The following is a 17,703-nucleotide window of genomic DNA, read 5'->3' as shown; positions in this document are numbered from 1 at the left end:
AAATGGGGGAAAGAAGTCTTTTCAACAAATGGTGCTAAAATAACTGGATTGACTAGAGGTTAAATTAATGATCAATCAATCGTTTGTGTAATGAAGCTTCCATTAAAAATTTCATAAGTGTTTGGAGTGCTTCTGAGTTGGTGAGCATGTGGAGGAGTTGAGAGAGTGGTGCACTTGGAGAGAGCATGGAAGCTTTGCATACCCCTTCCCAAATAACTTACCCTGTATTATCTCTAAATTTGACTGCAACCAAGGTATGAGGTACATGCCCTTGACCAGAATTGCCCCTGCGACCCTTTGGTTCATGGGCTGATGCTCTAACCGCTGAGCCAAACCAGCCAGGGCCTAGCAAATTTTCAACCCAAGGAGGGGGTAATGGGAAACCCAGTTTATAGCTGGTTCATCAGAAGTACAGGTGCTAAGTACTGGAGATTTGTGATTGGCATCTGAAGTAGGGTAGTCTTGTGCGACTGAGTCTTAATTTTTGGAGATATGATAACTCCAGGGAGATAGTGTCAGAATTGAATTGAATCATAGGGTACCTAGCTGATGTATAGGAAAACAGGTAGATGTGTGGAAAGTATGGAAGTATGGTGGTAGTGTGAGAGTAAAAAAGAAATACAAGAGTGTCTATCCAACACAGTTATACACATGCAAAAGAATGAAGTTAGACTCTTACCTTATACCATATATAAAAATACACTAAAAATGGATCAAAGGCTTAAACATATAAAACTCTTAGAAGAATACATAGGCGTATGTATTCTTTATGACCTTGGATTGGGCACTGGTTTCTTAGATATAACACCAAAACTGCAAAGCAACAAGATAAAAAATAGGTAAATTGGATTTCATCAAATTAAAACATTTTTGTGCTTCAAAGACCACCATCAAGTAAGTAGATAATAAGCTGTAGAACTGCTATTCTCTGGAGCATTTGAGATTTGCTCACCGGCATGTGTCATCAGTTTGGCTCAAATAAACTCATAAACATTATTTAGCCCTCGCTGGTTTGGCTCAGCCATTAGAGCATTGGCCTGAGGACCAAAGGGTCACGGGTTTGATTCCCAGTCAAGGGCATGTACCTAGGTTACACGTTCAATCCCTAACCCTGGTCCAGGTTGTGTAGGCGGCAACTGGTTGATGTATCTCTCTCACATCGATGTTTCTCTCTCTCTCTCCCTTCTCCTACCCCCCTTCTACTCTGTCTAAAAAATCAATGGAAAAATACTCTCAGGTGAGGATTAACAACAACAACAAAAAATTATCTAAAAAAAAAAACAAAAACAAAGTGCAAAGGCTCAGTGGTTGAGTGTTGACCCATGCACCAAGAGGTCGTCAGTTCGATTCCCCATCAGGGCACATGCCTCAATTGTGGGCCAAATCCCCAGTGGGGGCATGCGGGAGGCGGCCAATCGATGTTCTCTCTCATCAATATTTCTATCCCTCTTCCTTTCTCTATCTCTAGAATCAATAAAGAAAAAAAAATTAAAAAAAATTTTTTTAAGTGCATAGAACAACCTATGGAATAGGAGAAAATACTTACAAATTATACATCTGATGTGGGACTTTATCTAGAATATATAAAGAATACTTATAACTCAATAATAGACAACCCACATAAAAAATCAGCAAAAGATTTGAATAGACTTTTCTTCAAAGATGATATACAAGTGGTCAATAAACACATGACAAAAGATGCTCAACGTCATAATTATCACAGAAATGTAAATCAAAACTGTAATGAGGTACCACTTCACTCCCTCTAGAGTGGCTAAGTGAAAAAGTTATAGATAACAACAAGAGTAGGTGAGGATTGGGAGAAATTAGAACCCTCATATGTTGCTGATAGGAATATAAAGTTGTGCAGCTCCTTTGGAAAACTCTTCAGCAGTTCCTGTGGTCTGTGTAAGATTGAACATTGAGTTGCCATATGACCCAGCAATTTTACTCCCAATTATATAGCCAAAAAATATGTCCACATAAAAATTTGTACATGAATATGAATGTTCACAGCAGAATTACTCATAATAATCAAAAAGTTGAAACAGTGCAAATGGACAATCAGCTGATGAATGGCTAAACAAAATGTAGTAAGTATATCTATACAATGGAATATTATCAACAGTGAAAAGAGATGAAGCACTGACACATGCTACAATGTGGATGAGCTTTGAATACATTATTCTAATTGAAAGAAGCCAGTCACAAAAGACCACTTAATTGAATGAGTCTATTTATATGAAATGTTCAGAATAGACAAATCTATAGAGATAGAAGATTAGTGATCTCATAGGCCTGAGAGAGTGGAGTTGGGGAATAGGAAGAGACTGCAAAGGGTATGGGTTTTTTGGTGGAGTGGGGTATGGCTGGTGAAAATGTTCTAATATTGATTGATTGTGCTTGTGGTTGCACAAGTTTGTGAATATACTGAAAACCATTGAATTTTACACTTTTGCCCCCTTTATATTGAATTTATTGGGGTGGCATTGGTTAACAAAATTATATTAGATTTCAGGTGTACAGTTCTATAATACATCATCTGTAGAATTTTACACTATAAATGGGTGAATTTTTTCTGTTAATGTTTCAGTTATGTTAATGTTTCTGTAAAGCTGTTAAAAACGTATTAATTCATCTGTTTGCTTAGTATGTTCCTTGTGCAGAGCTGGGTACTAGAGTCCCTGTCCTTGTAGTACTTATAGTCTAGGGGTTAAACAAGCAAACAGACAGTATAGCTTTATGATGCTGAAATTAAGTTTATCTGTTATGTTCTGGTGCCTTTATGTACGTCAAGTATGAAAACTATGGAAGTAAATCAGGTAGGAATAAAGTGAGCTTTGGCTTGGGTTCAACATTACTTCTATACAAGGTAGCCCTCCTCTAGAGTAACATTGAGATTATTTAGGTGTCTTCTATACTGGGAGTTACTAAGAATTTATAAAATGGTTTACCTAGGCACTTTGAATAGTTTCTGTAATATTTTTGGACCTTTCTTCTAATCATGAATGAAAAGTCATGATCAGATCTAGTAGTATATAGTGTAGGACTCTTTGCTCTTTTTGTTTGCTTATCAGCTATATGCGACTCAGTAGACTACCTAATTTACTTTATGTAAAGCTTGCTATAGTTCTGGTATCTGGATTCTATTCAGGACTCTTATCTAAATTGCAGCTTGGTTCTCTGTCTTTCTTTTTCTCCACAGCAGTTGTTTTGAATAAACATTTCTTCAAGCATAATTTATCCTGCTCCCCTCATTTTTAGAGATTACTTTGCTTAATTCTTCACAGGAAATATGGAAGTTGTGAGGTATAACACTCCTTGGGCTCCACATTTCCTTCTCAGTCTCCTTCTTGGGTTCCCTTTTTTCCCCTGGCATGTTGGTATTCTGGCAATGATATAGTTTTCTTAAACTACCCATCTTCTGTGGGCAATCAATCCTTAACTTCATTGACAATATACAGACCTATTACAGTCTATAGTCGACCTCTTCATTAAACTCTACACCCACGTTTCTAACACAACTTTTTTTTTTCCTTAATCCTCACTCACCTAAGGACATTTTTGCATTTATCTTCAGATAGAGCAGGAGGGACAGAGGAAGGAAAAGAGAGAGAGAAACATCGACGTGAGAGAAACACATTGAGTGGTTGCCACACACACAACCCCAATCGGGGCCGGGGACAAACTGCAACCGAGGTACGTGCCCTTAGTGGGAACAAAACCCGGGACTGTCTGGTCCGTGGGCTGACGATCTAACTGCTGAGCCAAACCAGCCAGGGCTCTTAACACAACTTTCATGTCCTGTAGACAAATCAGTGAAAATCCCGTAAGTAGAAATCATTATCTTCTCTTATACATCACAACTTTTGTCTTGGTGTGTATTCATATGGTTCACTTTGTCAGTTTAGCCTCAGCTGGAAGTCTTCCTTTACTTTCCTCTCTCTTTTCCATAATCTGTCTACTCTGTCTTTTAAAGCTTAATTTGAAATCTTTCCTCTTCTTTAAATTCTCACTCTCAATGCTTTAAGTGGAACCTTCCTTACCTTTAACCTAGAATATTATATTAACCTCCTTATTTATCTTCCTGCCTTTCATCTCCTCCACAAACAGGCATCTATTGGTGAACAGTGTTACCTTTGCAAAACACAGGCCAAATCATTTGGCTCTCATGCTTGAAAACCTTTGAACTACTGATCTCTCCCACCCATTATCTAATAATGAGTCAAATCTGAACTCCTTTATGTGGCATACAAGACTTTAGTATACTTTTCGTGTCTCAGCATGCCCCTACTTTAGCCCACCTTTTAACCCTGATCCAGGCCTCTAACCTATTAACTCCTAAATCATCTTGAATCCTTCAGACTTTGTGGGTGTACTTCTCTTAAATGCTCGTCTCGTCTTATACATTTAAAATCTAGTGATTTAACTCTCATGAAAAGCCTCATAAACAAAAATTTCAAATCTTTGTATCTATAGCAATTTGTCTATGATACAGAGCTCATCATACTCTGTTACAGTTTTTTGTTTAAATATCTGGGCTCTGAATTCCTTGAGGGCATGGATCTTAATTTGTCTTATATTTCTACTGGCCTACTTTAGTACTTGACACATAGTGAGTCTTCTTGTCTGTGTTTTGCCATAGTCTTTATTTTCCTTTTAGTTTTGTTTTTTAATCCTCATCTGAGGACATTTCTGCATTTATCTTCAGACAGAGCTGGAGAGAGAGAAGGAGGAAGAGAGAGAGATAAACATCAATGTGAGAGAGACACATGGAGTGGTTGCCACCCACACAACTCCAACTGGGACCGGGGACAAACTGCAACCAAGTTACATGCCCTTAGCGGGAACCGAACCTGGGACTCTCTGGTTTGCGGGCCAACGCTCTAACTGCTGAGCCAAACCGGCCAGGGCTCCCTTTTAGTTTTTTTTTTTAATTATTATTTTCATTAATTTGTTTTTGTTACAGATGTTTCTCCTTTTTCCCCCATTGACACTCTCCTCCCCATCCCCCCTGCCCCATCCCAGCTTTGTTATCTATGTCTATTGGTTATGTATACATGCATATAAGTTCTGTGGTTTATCTCTTCCCCTCCCAACACCCTCTTTTCTGAGGTTTGTCAGTCTGTATCCTACCTCTATGTCTCTGGGTCAGTTTTGTTCATCTGTTTGTTTAGTTTATTATATTCCACAAATAAGTGAGATCATGTGGTATTTTCTTTCTCTGCTTGGCTTGTTTCGCTTAGCATGATACCCTCCAGGTTTCTCCATGTCATCTCAAAGGATAAGAGACCTTTTGTTCTTATAGCTGCATAGTGTTCCATTGTGTAGATGTACCATTCCCTTTTAGTCTTAATATTTATTGATAGGGTGTTACCTGACTTTAAAACCTGTTTCAATTATTTATGTCACAATGATTAAGAACAAAGGGTCTAAAATTAAACTTTTCCATCATTTTCCAGCGGTGGGGACTTGGACAAAGTACTTAACCTTACTAAGGTTCTATTTTTACATCTGAAAAACAGGGAAAATAACAATACATTATTAAGTTGTAAGGATTAAATATCTGTAAAGCACTTAATATAATGCCTTGTGCAGTATGCTTGCCCATTTGCATGTTTTCTTAGCTATTATTATTTCTATTAACTTTTTTCATTCACAAATATTGATTGAGCATTTTACTATTTGTCAGATAATGGTGTTAGGTACCAGAACAAATAGCTATAGTCCCTGTGCTCATAGAGTAATACTTCAGTTTGTACAATTATTACCAAAGTTATTTAAACATTTTTTTAATCCTTACCTGAGGATATATTTCCATTGATTTTCAGATAGGGAGGGAGGGACGGAGTAGGGGGGAGAGAAACATCGATGAGAGAGAAACACATCAATTGGTTATCTCCTGCATAACCCTGACAAGGGCCAGAGATTGAACCACAACCCAGGTGTGTGCCCTTGTCTAGAATCGAACCCATGACTCTTTGGTTCTTGGGCCAATGCTTTAACCACTGAGAAAACTGGCCAGGGCACCAAAGTTATTTATTTATTTATTTTTTGGGTACATGCCCCTAGTGGGAACCGAACCCGGGACACTCTAGTCTGCAGGCTGACGCTTCAACCGCTGAGCCAAACCGGCCAGGGCCAAAGTTATTTTTAACACTTGCTCCCTGGTTGGGTAGCTCAGTTGGTTAGAGTGTAGTCCTAATATGCCAAAGTTGCAGGTTCGATCCCCAGTAAGGGCACATATAAGAATCAACCAATGAATACATAAATAAATACAACAACAAATCAGTGCTTTTCTCTCAAAAAAATATCAATAAATTTTTTTTTTTTTTATCTTCATCCGAGGACATTTTTCCATGTTTTGTTAAGACAGAGTGGGAGGGAGAGAGAGGAAGAGAGAGAGAGAAACATCGATGTGAAAGAGACACATCGAGTGGCTGCCACCCTCACGACCAACCAGGGCCCGGGACAAACCGCAACCAGGTACATGCCCTTAGCAGGAACTGAACCCGGGTCTCTCTGGACCGCAGGCTGACGCTCTAACCGCTGAGCCAAACTGTCCAGGGCTCAATAAAAATTTTTTTTAAAAACTGCATAATTGCTCTAAGTCGTGGTGAGGTTATTTCAATTAAATTGTAGTTTCTCCATGCTTCCAAAAATTTGTACATATTTATTGCACTAAGTTAATTGAGTAGTTTTATTAATTGCATATATCTGAAATAGAAGAATAGTACTACATTATACCGTAAAGTCTGAGGTAAGAACTCATTAAACTCTTCCCAAAAGCAATGAAGATGAATTGGTGAATCCTGGAAAATTTGCTGCTGACTTTGTGTTTTGGTCGCCCAATAAAGGGTATACAGTTTATTTGATTTTTTTTTCAAGTAGTGTAGTTTTAGTATAAAGAGATAAATAATATTTTGGTATAACTTTACTATAAAGATATTTTAAAAAGAGTATTCTGCCTGGCCTGTGTGGCTCAGTGGTTGGGTGTCAACCCATGCCTCAAGAGATTGCTAGTTCAATTCCCGGTCGGGGGAATGCAGAAGGCGGCCAGTCGATGTTCTCTCTCATCGATGTTTCCATCTCTTTCTACCTCTTCCTTCCTCTCACTCTAAAATCAATAAAGAAAAAAAAAAATTATTTTTTATCCTCACCCAAGGACATTTTTCCATTTTTTGTTCAGATAGAGTGGGAGGGAGAGCGAAAGAGAGAAACATTGACATGAAAGGGACACATCGAGTGGCTGCCACCCGCACGACCAACCAGGGCCGGGGACAAACTGCAACCGAGATACGGGTCCTTAGCGGTAACCGAACCCGGGTCTCTCTAGACCGCAGGCTGACGCTCTAACCGCTGAGCCAAACCGGCCAGGGCAAGAAAAAAAAAATTTTTTTAATAAAATAACATAAAAATAAAAAGAGCATTCCAAGAGGAGTTAAATCTAATATGACTTTTTGTTTTTAGATGGTCGAAATGTCTTTCTAATAGAGACATTGCATTTATTTATTTATTTATTTTGGTTTTATTTACTGTTTTTTAAATTTATTTATTTGTTTTTGTTACAGATGTTTCTCATTTTTCCCCCATTGATACCCTCCTCCCCTTCCCCCCTGCCCCATCCCCAGCTTTGTTGTCTATGTTCACTGGTCATGCATACATGCATGTAAGTTTATCTCTTCCCCCACAACCCCCCCTCCCCTGAGGCTTGTCAGCCTGTACCCCACCTCTATGTCTCTGGGTTAATTTTGTTCAGCAGTTTGCTTAGTTCATTACATTCCACAAATAAGTGAGATCATGTGATATTTGTCTTTCTCTGCTTGGGTTGTTTCGCTTAGCATAATACTCTCCAGGTCCTTCCATGGCATCTCAAAGGATAAGAGATCTTTCTTTCTTACAGCTGCATAGTACTCCATTGTGTATATGCACTACATCTTTTTAATCCACTCATCTACTGATGGACACTTGGGTTGTTTCCAGATCTTAGTTATTGTAAATAGTGCTGCTATGAACATAGGGGTACATATGTTCTTTCTGATTGGTGTTTCAGGTTTCTTAGGGTATATTCCTAGAAGTGGGATCACTGGGTCAAATGGAAGTTCAATTTTTAACTTTTTGATGCAACACCATAGTGTTTTCCACAGTGGCTGCACCAGTCTGCATTCCCACCAGCAGTGTACTAGAGTCCCCTTTTCTCCACACCCTCACCAACACTTGTTGTTTGATGATTTGTTGATGGAGGCCATTCTGACAGGTGTGAGGTGATACCTCATAGTCGTTTTAATTTGCATCTTTCTGATGATTAGTGATGTTGAGCATTTCTTCCTATGTAGAGACATTGCATTTAAATGTTACATGATAGGAAGGTAGAATCTTGAAGAATGAATAATAAGAGGAAAATATTATATTTTTTTCCCTTTATTGATTTTAGAGAGAGGACAGGAGAGGGAGAGAGAGATGGAAACATCGATGAGAGAGAACATTGATTGGCTGCCTCCTGCATGTCCCCTACTGGGGATTTGGCCCACAACCTGGGCATGTACCCTGACCAGGAATCGAACCGGCAACCTCTTGGTGCATGGGTTGATGCTCAACCACTGAACCACAGCGGCTGGGCAAGAGGAAAATACTTTTTTTTTTTTTAATCCTCACCCGAGGCTATTTTTCCATTTTTTGTACAGATAGAGTGGGAGGGAGAGAGAGAGAGAAAAACATCGACGTAAAGGGACACATCGAGTGGCTGCCACCCGCACGACCAACCAGGGCCGGGGACAAACTAACCGAGGTACATGCCCTTAGCGGGAACCGAACCCGGGTCTCTCTGTACCGCAGGCCGACGCTCTAACCGCTGAGCCAAACCGGCCAGGGCGAGGAAAATACTTTTTAAATGTTTTTTAAAATTGTTTCTGTGAAGCTGAGGAAAAGAGTAAGTTGCTAATTGAGCATGATTTTATCTTTTCATTCTACAGTTTATAGTTTTGCAAGCATGTAAAATACATGTGAAGTGTTGAACGTGTATCTTACTTATTATGAATTATTGTTCCCATTGCACCTATTCTTTTTTTCAGCAAAGCACAAAGAATGAGGGAACAGTGTGATAACCCAGATGCAAAAGAGAAGTGTGAAATTATTATTATTTTTTTTGGCTAATCTTCACCTGAGGATATTTTTCCATTGATTTTTTTTTTTTTTTTTTTTTTTTTAAGATAGAGTAGAAGGGAGAAAGAGAGAGAGAGAGCAAGAAACATCAATGTGAGAGAAATGCATCGATTGGTTGCCTCCTGCACAACTCCAACCAGGGCCAGGAAGGGAAACTGCATCTTGCAACCCAGGTATGTGCCCCTGACTGGGAATCAAACCTGAAACCCTTCGATCCTCAGGCCAACGCTCTAACTGCTCAACCAGCCAGGGCAGCTTTTTTTTTTTAAATGATGAGTGGATGGTGAGACTTACTTGCTTACTTATTTATTTATTTATTTATTTTCCTCACCCAAGGATTTTTTTTTTTCTTATCTTCAGATAGAGTGGGTGGGAGGGAGAGAGGAGGAGGGAGAGAGAAACATCAGTGTGAGAGAGACACATCAACTGGCTGCCTCCTGCATGACCCTGATCAGAGCCGGGGACAGACCTCAACTGTGGTACGTGCCCTTGACTGGAATCAAACCTGTGACTCATTGGTCTGTGGGCTGATGCTCTAACTCCTGAGCCCAACTGGCCAGGGCTCTATTTATATTTTAAGTCAGTAAGTGGACAGACTTTTTTTTTTCTATTAAGATACAGTTCTCGTCAGTCTACCAAATCTCCCTTCTAGCTTTTGGTCTGTGACTTCCTCAAGCTTCTTCAAAGATAGCCTCATTGTCTCATATTCCATTTATTCTGTAACTCTTTACAGACTGGCTCCTGCCCCTTATACTCGCTAGTGACCTCCTAATTTTTTATGTTAATGAGCACTTCTCAGCCATTCTATAGCTCTTGTCATCAGCCACTTCCACCTTAAAATGCTCTTCTCTTTTGCTTTGTGGATACCCCTTTCTCATAATTTCCTCCTACCTCTCAGGCTACTACTCTGTTTTTTTCTTTTTATAAATTTTTTATTTATTTTTTTGTTACAGATATTTTACCTTTTTATACCCCATTGGCACCCCCCAACCCACCCCACCTCCGCCCCGTCCCCGGCTTAGTTGTCCATGTCCATTGGTCATGCATACATGAATATAAGTTCTGTGGTTTATCTCTTCCCACCCCCTCTTCTGAGGGATGTCAGTCTGTGCCCTACTTCCATGTTTCTGGGTCTACTGTATTCCTCAGACTGTTGTGTTCATTATATTCCGTATATAAGTGAGATCATGTGGTATTTGTCTTTTTCTGCTTGGCTTCTTTTACTTAGGATAATACTTTCCAGGTCCCTCCATGTCGTCTCAAAGGATAAGAGATCTTTCTTTCTTACCCCTGCATAGTACTCCATTGTGTATATGTACCACAGTACTCTGTTTTTTTTTTTTTTTATCCTCACCCGAGGACATTTTTCCATTTTTTTGTACAGATAGAGTGGGAGGGAGAGAGAGGAAGAGACAGAGAGAGAGAAACATCGACGTGAAGGGACACATCGAGTGGCTGCCACCGCACGACCAACCAGGGCCGGGGACAAACTGCAACCGAAGTACGTGCCCTTAGCGGGAACCGAACCCGGGTCTCTCCGGACCGCAGGCCGATGCTCTAACCGCTGAGCCAAACCGGCCAGGGCTGTTTTTTTTCATAGACAATTTTATTTTTGCTCGCACTTTAAATGTTGTATTTTCTATAATTCTGCTCTCAGGTTTCTTTTCTTCTCATTCTTTATTCTTTCAACTTGGCAGTCTTCCATCTATGTTTATAGTTCAATGTACCTTCCATTAACGAATGGTTCTCCAGTGTATTTCTGGAGCTCAGTTTTTGGTCTCAGTACCAGGCTTAAAATCACAATGTCTACTGAATTGAAGTGGTTATCCTCAAACTTTATATTCTTTTTTTTTTTTTTTTATCCTCACCTGAGGACATTTTTCCATTTTTTTGTTCAGGTAGAGTGGGAGGGAGAGAGAGGAACAGAGAGAGAGAGAAACATCGATGTGAAAGGGACACATCAAGTGGCTGCCACCCGCACAACCAACCAGGGCCGGGGACAAACTGCAACCGAGGTACGCGCCCTTAGCGGGAACCGAACCCAGGTCTCTCAGGACCGCAGGCCGATGCTCTAACCGCTGAGCCAAACCGGCCAGGGCTCAAACTTTATATTCTAACATCCCTGAACTCCTATATAACCTACTATATTCTCTTATTTTGGTACAACTTTTCATTTAATTGTATCAATTTCTAGTCAAAAACTGCATTTTTAATGTCTCTCAGGTTTATCCTATTTTTTCTTTAAAAAAAATTTCTTTTTATTTATTGATTTTCGACAGAGAGGAAGGGAGAGGGAAAGATAGAAGCATGGGTGAAAGAGAACAAGGAGCCCTGGCCGGTTTGGTTCAGCGGTTGGAGCGTCGGCCTGTGGTCCTGAGAGACCCGGGTTCGGTTCCCGCTAAGGGCGCGTACCTTGGTTGCAGTTTGTCCCCGGCCCTGGTCGGTTGTGCGGGTGGCAGCCACTCGATGTGTTCCTTTCACATCGATGTTTCTCTCTCTCTCTGTTTCTCTCTCTCCCTCCCACTCTACCTGAACAAAAAATGGAAAAATGTCCTCGCGTGAGGATAAAAAAAAAAAAAAAGAAAGAGAACAAGGATTGGCCACTTCCTGCATGCCTCCCACTGGGGATTTGGCCCACAACCTGGGCATGTATCCTGACCAGGAATTGAATCAGCAACCTCTTGGTGCGTGGGTCGATGCTCAATCACTGAGCTATACTGGCCGGGCTATCCTATTTTTTCTATCTCTACTGTAGTACATTAGATTCAAACCCTATTCTCTCTCTTGGGATATTGTAACTATCACCAGAGCAACCTTTCTGCCTCTTGAAGTGAACTCTCTTTATAGTCTGTCCTCCTTATTGCCACCATAGCGATGTTCTAAAATGGAATGTTTTTCTTTATCTTAAAATCTTTTCGATGTTTCTCATTACCCAGCAGTAGTTTTCACATATTCATCCATGGCCCATCTGCTTTTGGATCATTTAGAGAACTTTTGAAAAGCTCATATCTTATATACTCCCCTACAGATTCTGAATCAGTACAGAATTTAAGAATCTTAAAAAGTTTCCCAGATTGTCCTGGCTGGTGTTGCTCAGTGGATAGAGAGTTGACCTGTGCACTGAAGGATCACGGGTTCGATTCCAGGTCAAGGGCATGTACCTGGTTGCAGGTTTGATCCCTGGCCCTGGTTGGGGCACACATAGGAGGCAACCAATCAATGTGTCTCTTTCATACCAGTGTTTCTCTCTCTTTCCCCTCCCCCTACTTCTGCTCTCTCTAAAAAAATCAATGAAAAAATACCCTTGGGTGAGGATTAACAACAACAACAACAACAAAAGTTTCCCGGGTTAGCCCGGCTGGTGTGGCTCAGTGGAATGAGTGTCGTCCCATGGACTGAGAGGTTCTAGTTCGATTCCTGGTCAGGGCACATGCCTGGGTTGTGGGCTCTATCCCCAGTTGGGGGTTTGCAGGAGGCGGCCGATCAATATGTCTCTCTTACATTGATGTTTCTATCTCTTTCTCCCTTCTTCTCTCTCTAAAAAATTAATAAAAACATATTTTTTAAAAACATTCTCAGGTTATTTTAATAAGCATCCAGGATTAGAAAACATTGACCTATACATGTGGTTCAGATTCCTTATCATTGAGTCCAAGAACACTCAGAATCTGGTGTCCACATGCTTCTTCAGTGCCATCTCCTTTTGTTTTTCCTTCCTCTATTCACTGTGCTCCAGCCAGATGCTCTCTTCTGGCTCTGGAATTCACCTCTTGATCCTATTTTAAAACCTTTGCTTTTGTTGAATCAGGGACAGGGCCATAGATTTCTACCTGTTCCACCTCTGCTTTCCTCTGCACCCTATGCAGCACCTCCTTGGATTTTACATGTGGAACTCCGGTTGAGAACCACTGTGCTAATTCAGATCAGTGAGGCCCAGAAAGATTATTAAGATTAAGCAACTCACTGAAGTCTTATAATGGTGAATGGCAGACCATATTTAAAATTCAGGATTTATATTCCTGATGGTTCTTATTTATTGTTCTCCTGTGCTTTCATATATATGCTGTTCGGGCCATTTGATCTGAAATGACCTCTTAATTCTTTACTTCCTAAATAAATTATCATTCATTTGTTCCCTCATTTATTTGTTTATTTATTTATTCAATAAACATTTGACTACACAAGGAGCAATGTAGGATTTGGGGGAAGGTGGGATAGAAATTTTGAATAATGTGGACTTCTGGTCAAGATGGTGTAGGTAAACGTGGTATCGTGTCCTCCCACAACCACATCAAAGTTACAACTAAACTACAGAACGACCATCATTCAAACTGCCTGAAATCAAGCTGAATGGAAGTCCTACAACTACGGAATTAAAGAAGCAGCCACATTGAGACTGGTAGGAGGGGCGGAGGTGGACAGGCTGCTCCCAGAGCCACGTGTGGCGGATAAAAATCAGGAGGGACACCTTGGCTGGGAAGGTCCTCCCTGAGGACTGAGGGGTCCCCGTCTCACACAAGACGCCCCGCTCAGGGTTCCAATGCCAGGAAGAGAAGTCCCCATAACTCCTGGCTGAAAAAACCAGTGGGAACTGAGGCTCAGGGAGGCTGAGGCGGCTGGAGCCCCAGGCAGCTTTTTTTTTTTTTATCCTCACCCGAGGATATTTTCCATTTTTTGTACAGATAGAGTGGGAGGGAGAGAGAGGAAGGAGAGAGAGAGAGAGAAACATCTACGTGAAGGGACACATCGAGTGGCTGCCACCCGCACGACCAACCAGGGCCGGGGACAAACTGCAACCAAAGTACGCGCCCTTAGCAAGAACCGAACCCGGGTCTCTCCGGACCGCAGGCCGACGCTCTAACCGCTGAGCCAAACCGGCCAGGGCCCCAGGCAGCTTTTTAAAGGGCCCTGTGCACGGACTTACTGGACTCACTCCCTCTAAGCTTGGAGGGGAGGCAGCTCAAGGGGTACCAGAGACATTCACGGAAGAACTGAGCTGTTTGGCACTGGAGTGAGGGCTGGAGAGGGGGCTTTCTCTGGGACAAATGTGCTGTCGGAGGCCTTTTTTCCTTTGGTGAGCCCTTCCCTCGGGCGGCAGACAGCCACCATATCTGGGACTCCAGCAACCTGGCTCACACTGGTTGCCCTGCCCTGGTGATTCCCTGAGGCCCCGCCCACCCAACTTTCAGGCCCACCCAAGCTGTTGCCAGTTACTTTACCATAGGATTGGCCTGTCTTGGATCCTGCTTCAGGTTTTCCTAAATTCTTTCAAACAAGCAGCATCTGGTCTCAGATAGCCCCATACCGCTCGTTAAGTAATACATAGAAACAAACACAGGGAGGCAGCCAAAATGAGGAGACAAAGAAACAGGTCCCAAATGAAAGAACAGAACAAAACCCCAGGAAAAGAACTAAGCGAAATGGAGATAAGCAACCTAACAGATGCTGAGTTCAAAATACTGCTTCTAAGGATGCTCAGTGAACTTAGTCAGGGCCTCAAGAGCATAAAAAAGGACCAGTCAGAAATGAAGGAGGCATTCACTGAAATAAAGAATAATTTACGCAGATTCAATAGTAGAGTAGGTAAAGCCAAGAAGCAAACCATTGATTTAGAATATAAGGAAGCAAAAATCACCCAATCAGAACAGCAAAAAGAAAAAAGAATTTAAAAAAGTGACGATAGTGTAAGGAGCCTGTGGGACAACTTCAAGCATGCCAACATTCGCATCTTGGAGGTGCCAGAAGGAGAAGAGCGAGAACAAGAAATTGAAAACCTATGTGAAACAATAATTGCAGAAAACTTCCCTAACTTGGTGAATGAAACAGACATACAGGTCCAGGAAGCACAGAGAGTCCCAAATAAGATGAACCCCAATAGGCCCACATCATCAAAATGCAAAAGTTTCAAGTCAAAGAGAGAATCTTAAAAGCAGCAAGAGAAAAGCAGTTAGTTACCTACAAGGGAGTTTCCATGAGGCTGTCAGCTGATTTCTCAAAAGAAACTTTGCAGGCCAGAAGGGAGTGGCAAGAAATATTCAGAGTGATGAAAAGCAAGAACCTACAACCAAGATTACTCTATCCTGCAAAGTTGTCATTTAGAATTGATGGCCATATAAAGAGTTTCCCAGATAAGAAAAAGTTAAAGGAGTTCATCACCACCAAACCGTTATTATATGCAATGATGAAGGGTCTTTTTGAAGAAAAAGATAAAATATATGAATAAACAAAATGGCAATGAATACATATCTATCGACAATGGAAACTACAAACAAAATGAACAGGCAGAACAGAAACATTCTCATAGATACAGAGAACATTTTGTTGGTTGCCAGATGGGAGGGGGCTTGGGGGAATGGGTGAAAAAGGTGAAGGGATTAAGAAGTACAAATTCATTGCCAGACTGACAAACCTCAAAGGGAAAGGGGTTGAGGGGTGGGAAGAAATAAACCAAAGAACTTATATGCATAACCAATGGACACAGACAATAATGTGGGAAAAGGCGGGAGGGGGGCGAGAGTGGGGAGGAGGGGGTCAATGGGGGAAAAATGAGGAACATCTGTAATACATTCAACAATAAAGATGAAAAAAAAGAAATTTTGAATAATGCAAATTTCGTATCCTTAAGGTTCTTAAGATACGTCCTTTATATTCAATCAAAAATACTATACAAAAAAAAAAATTACTTTTTGGAACAGAAATTATAATATAACCTTTTGCACTGTTTCCTTTTTTTTTCCCCAGGGAAAGACCATGTTTGTAGATTTATTGGCTGTGGGAGGAACGATCGCTTCAACTATGTGGTCATGCAATTGCAGGTAGGTTACATTGAAAATGTATCTTAAACTCTTTCAGTTTTTTTTTTAGGGTGAGAGAAACATCGATGTGAGAGACACATTGATTGGTTGCCTCCATGTTGGGGATCAAACCTGCAACCAAGGTACATGCCCTTGACCGGGAATCAAACCCGTGACTCTTTGGTCTGCAGGCCAATATTATAACTGCTGAGCCAGACAAGCCAGGGCTAAAATCTTTCAGTTTTGATAAAAATTCCATAATTATAGTGGAAAAGAATAACAACAACATTCTTGGTATCGTCTCAGAATGTTTTACATTATGCAGATGAAAATTATTTAAAAAAATTTTTTTTAAATTCTCACCTGAGGATATTTTTCTATTTTTGTTCAGATAGAGTGGGAGGGAGAGAGAGAGAAACATCGATGTGAAAGGGACACATAGAGTGGTTGCCTCCTACACGACCCCAACCTAGGCTGGGGACGAACCAAAACTGAGGTACATGCCCTTGACTGGAATCGAACCCACGACTCATTGGTCCACAGGCCAGTGCTTTAACTGCTGAGCCAAACTGGCCAGGGCATATTTAAACAGACTTGATACAGGTATTTCCAAAGATGGAAGGTTTGTCCCTGTCACCTATATTAGTTGATTCATATCTTCAGTGATTGTCATCATTGCAAAGTTTTCAATGCCCACATGGATTGTTGGATATAATGAGAGTCTTGCCCTGTCCCTGTCCCCTTCTTTTCTACCCTTTGTTACCTTAAGGACTCCAGTTAGACTCAAGTACCAACCTTACCTGCTTAAAAATTTAAGCACTAGTTGAGATAGAAGAGAAATGCTATTCCTCTTCTTCTTTCTACTTTTTAACATTGCTCTCTCTGTTTCCTATTCTTTAGATGGAAAGTGGAGTTGGGTTGGGGCAGCAGAGAGAAATTCAGAAGGGGAATATTGGAGGAATGACTGCAGCAGGGAGAAGAGGAAATATCCCATTCTCTCTGACACTACCTCTGCCCCTGAACATACACACACACACGCTCCCACCCACACCTCTGAACTGTAGTCACCATCAAAATGTATAAGCATGGTTCACCTTGCTGCCTAACATAGAAATCTCCATGTTTTCTTTCATCTTTAGCAAAATCTATTATGAGCATTTGCTTCTTTCCTTTCAACTTAACTACATAGCAGTGGTTTCAGGAATATAGGTCCTGGCCTAAATGCTTCCTCTTCTCCTCAGAAGGCTATTCTTGTTTCTGTAAACTATCTTTCAGCATTTAATTTAGATTTAAATATACTAATCTCTCTGCCCTGTCCGGTTTGGCTCAGCGGTAGAGCATCGGCCCGCGGACCAATAAGTTGCAGGTTCAGTTCTGATCAAGGGCATGTACCTTGGTTGCAGTTGGTCCTCGGCCTGGTCAGGGTTGTGCAGGAGGCAACAGTCGATGTGTCCCTCTCACGTCGATATTTCTCTCTCTCTCTCCCTCTCACTCTATCTGAAGATAAATGGAAAAATGTCCTCAGGTTAGGATTTTTTTTAAAAAGTAAAAAATATATTAATCTCTCTGTAGACTATAGCCTTAAAATCTTTGAGTCATGTGTTTCATTATCTCTTGAGCCGGCACAATTTTATTTCTTGAAGCAGCTGTTCCTTGACCTTTTAAGGTTATAAATATGGGAGGGGATCAGTGGGGGGAAAAAGGGGACATCTGTAATACTTTTAACAATAAAAATAAATAAATAGAA

General features: G+C 40.9%; 1 protein-coding gene across 8 annotated transcripts in view; it reads left to right on the top strand.

Moving 5' to 3' along the window:
* The window catches only part of TTBK2 (tau tubulin kinase 2), a 170,361-nt gene that overhangs the window by 69,097 nt on the left and 83,561 nt on the right, over positions 1 to 17,703 (top strand). For all 8 annotated transcript variants that reach the window (XM_036261851.1, XM_036261858.1, XM_036261827.1 and 5 more), the window contains one exon: positions 15,904 to 15,977. Coding sequence is in view for 6 of the 8 variants with exons in the window: in XM_036261809.1 (XP_036117702.1) it covers positions 15,904 to 15,977 (74 nt within the window). In the remaining 2 variants the exon portion in view is untranslated. The remainder of the gene's footprint in view (positions 1 to 15,903; positions 15,978 to 17,703) is intronic.

This window comes from Molossus molossus, unplaced genomic scaffold (assembly GCF_014108415.1).
Source record: "Molossus molossus isolate mMolMol1 unplaced genomic scaffold, mMolMol1.p scaffold_m16_p_1, whole genome shotgun sequence".
NCBI classification, from domain to species: Eukaryota; Metazoa; Chordata; class Mammalia; order Chiroptera; family Molossidae; genus Molossus; species Molossus molossus.
Note: the sequence above shows the minus strand (reverse complement) of the source record. Positions and strands in the feature narration are given on the sequence as shown.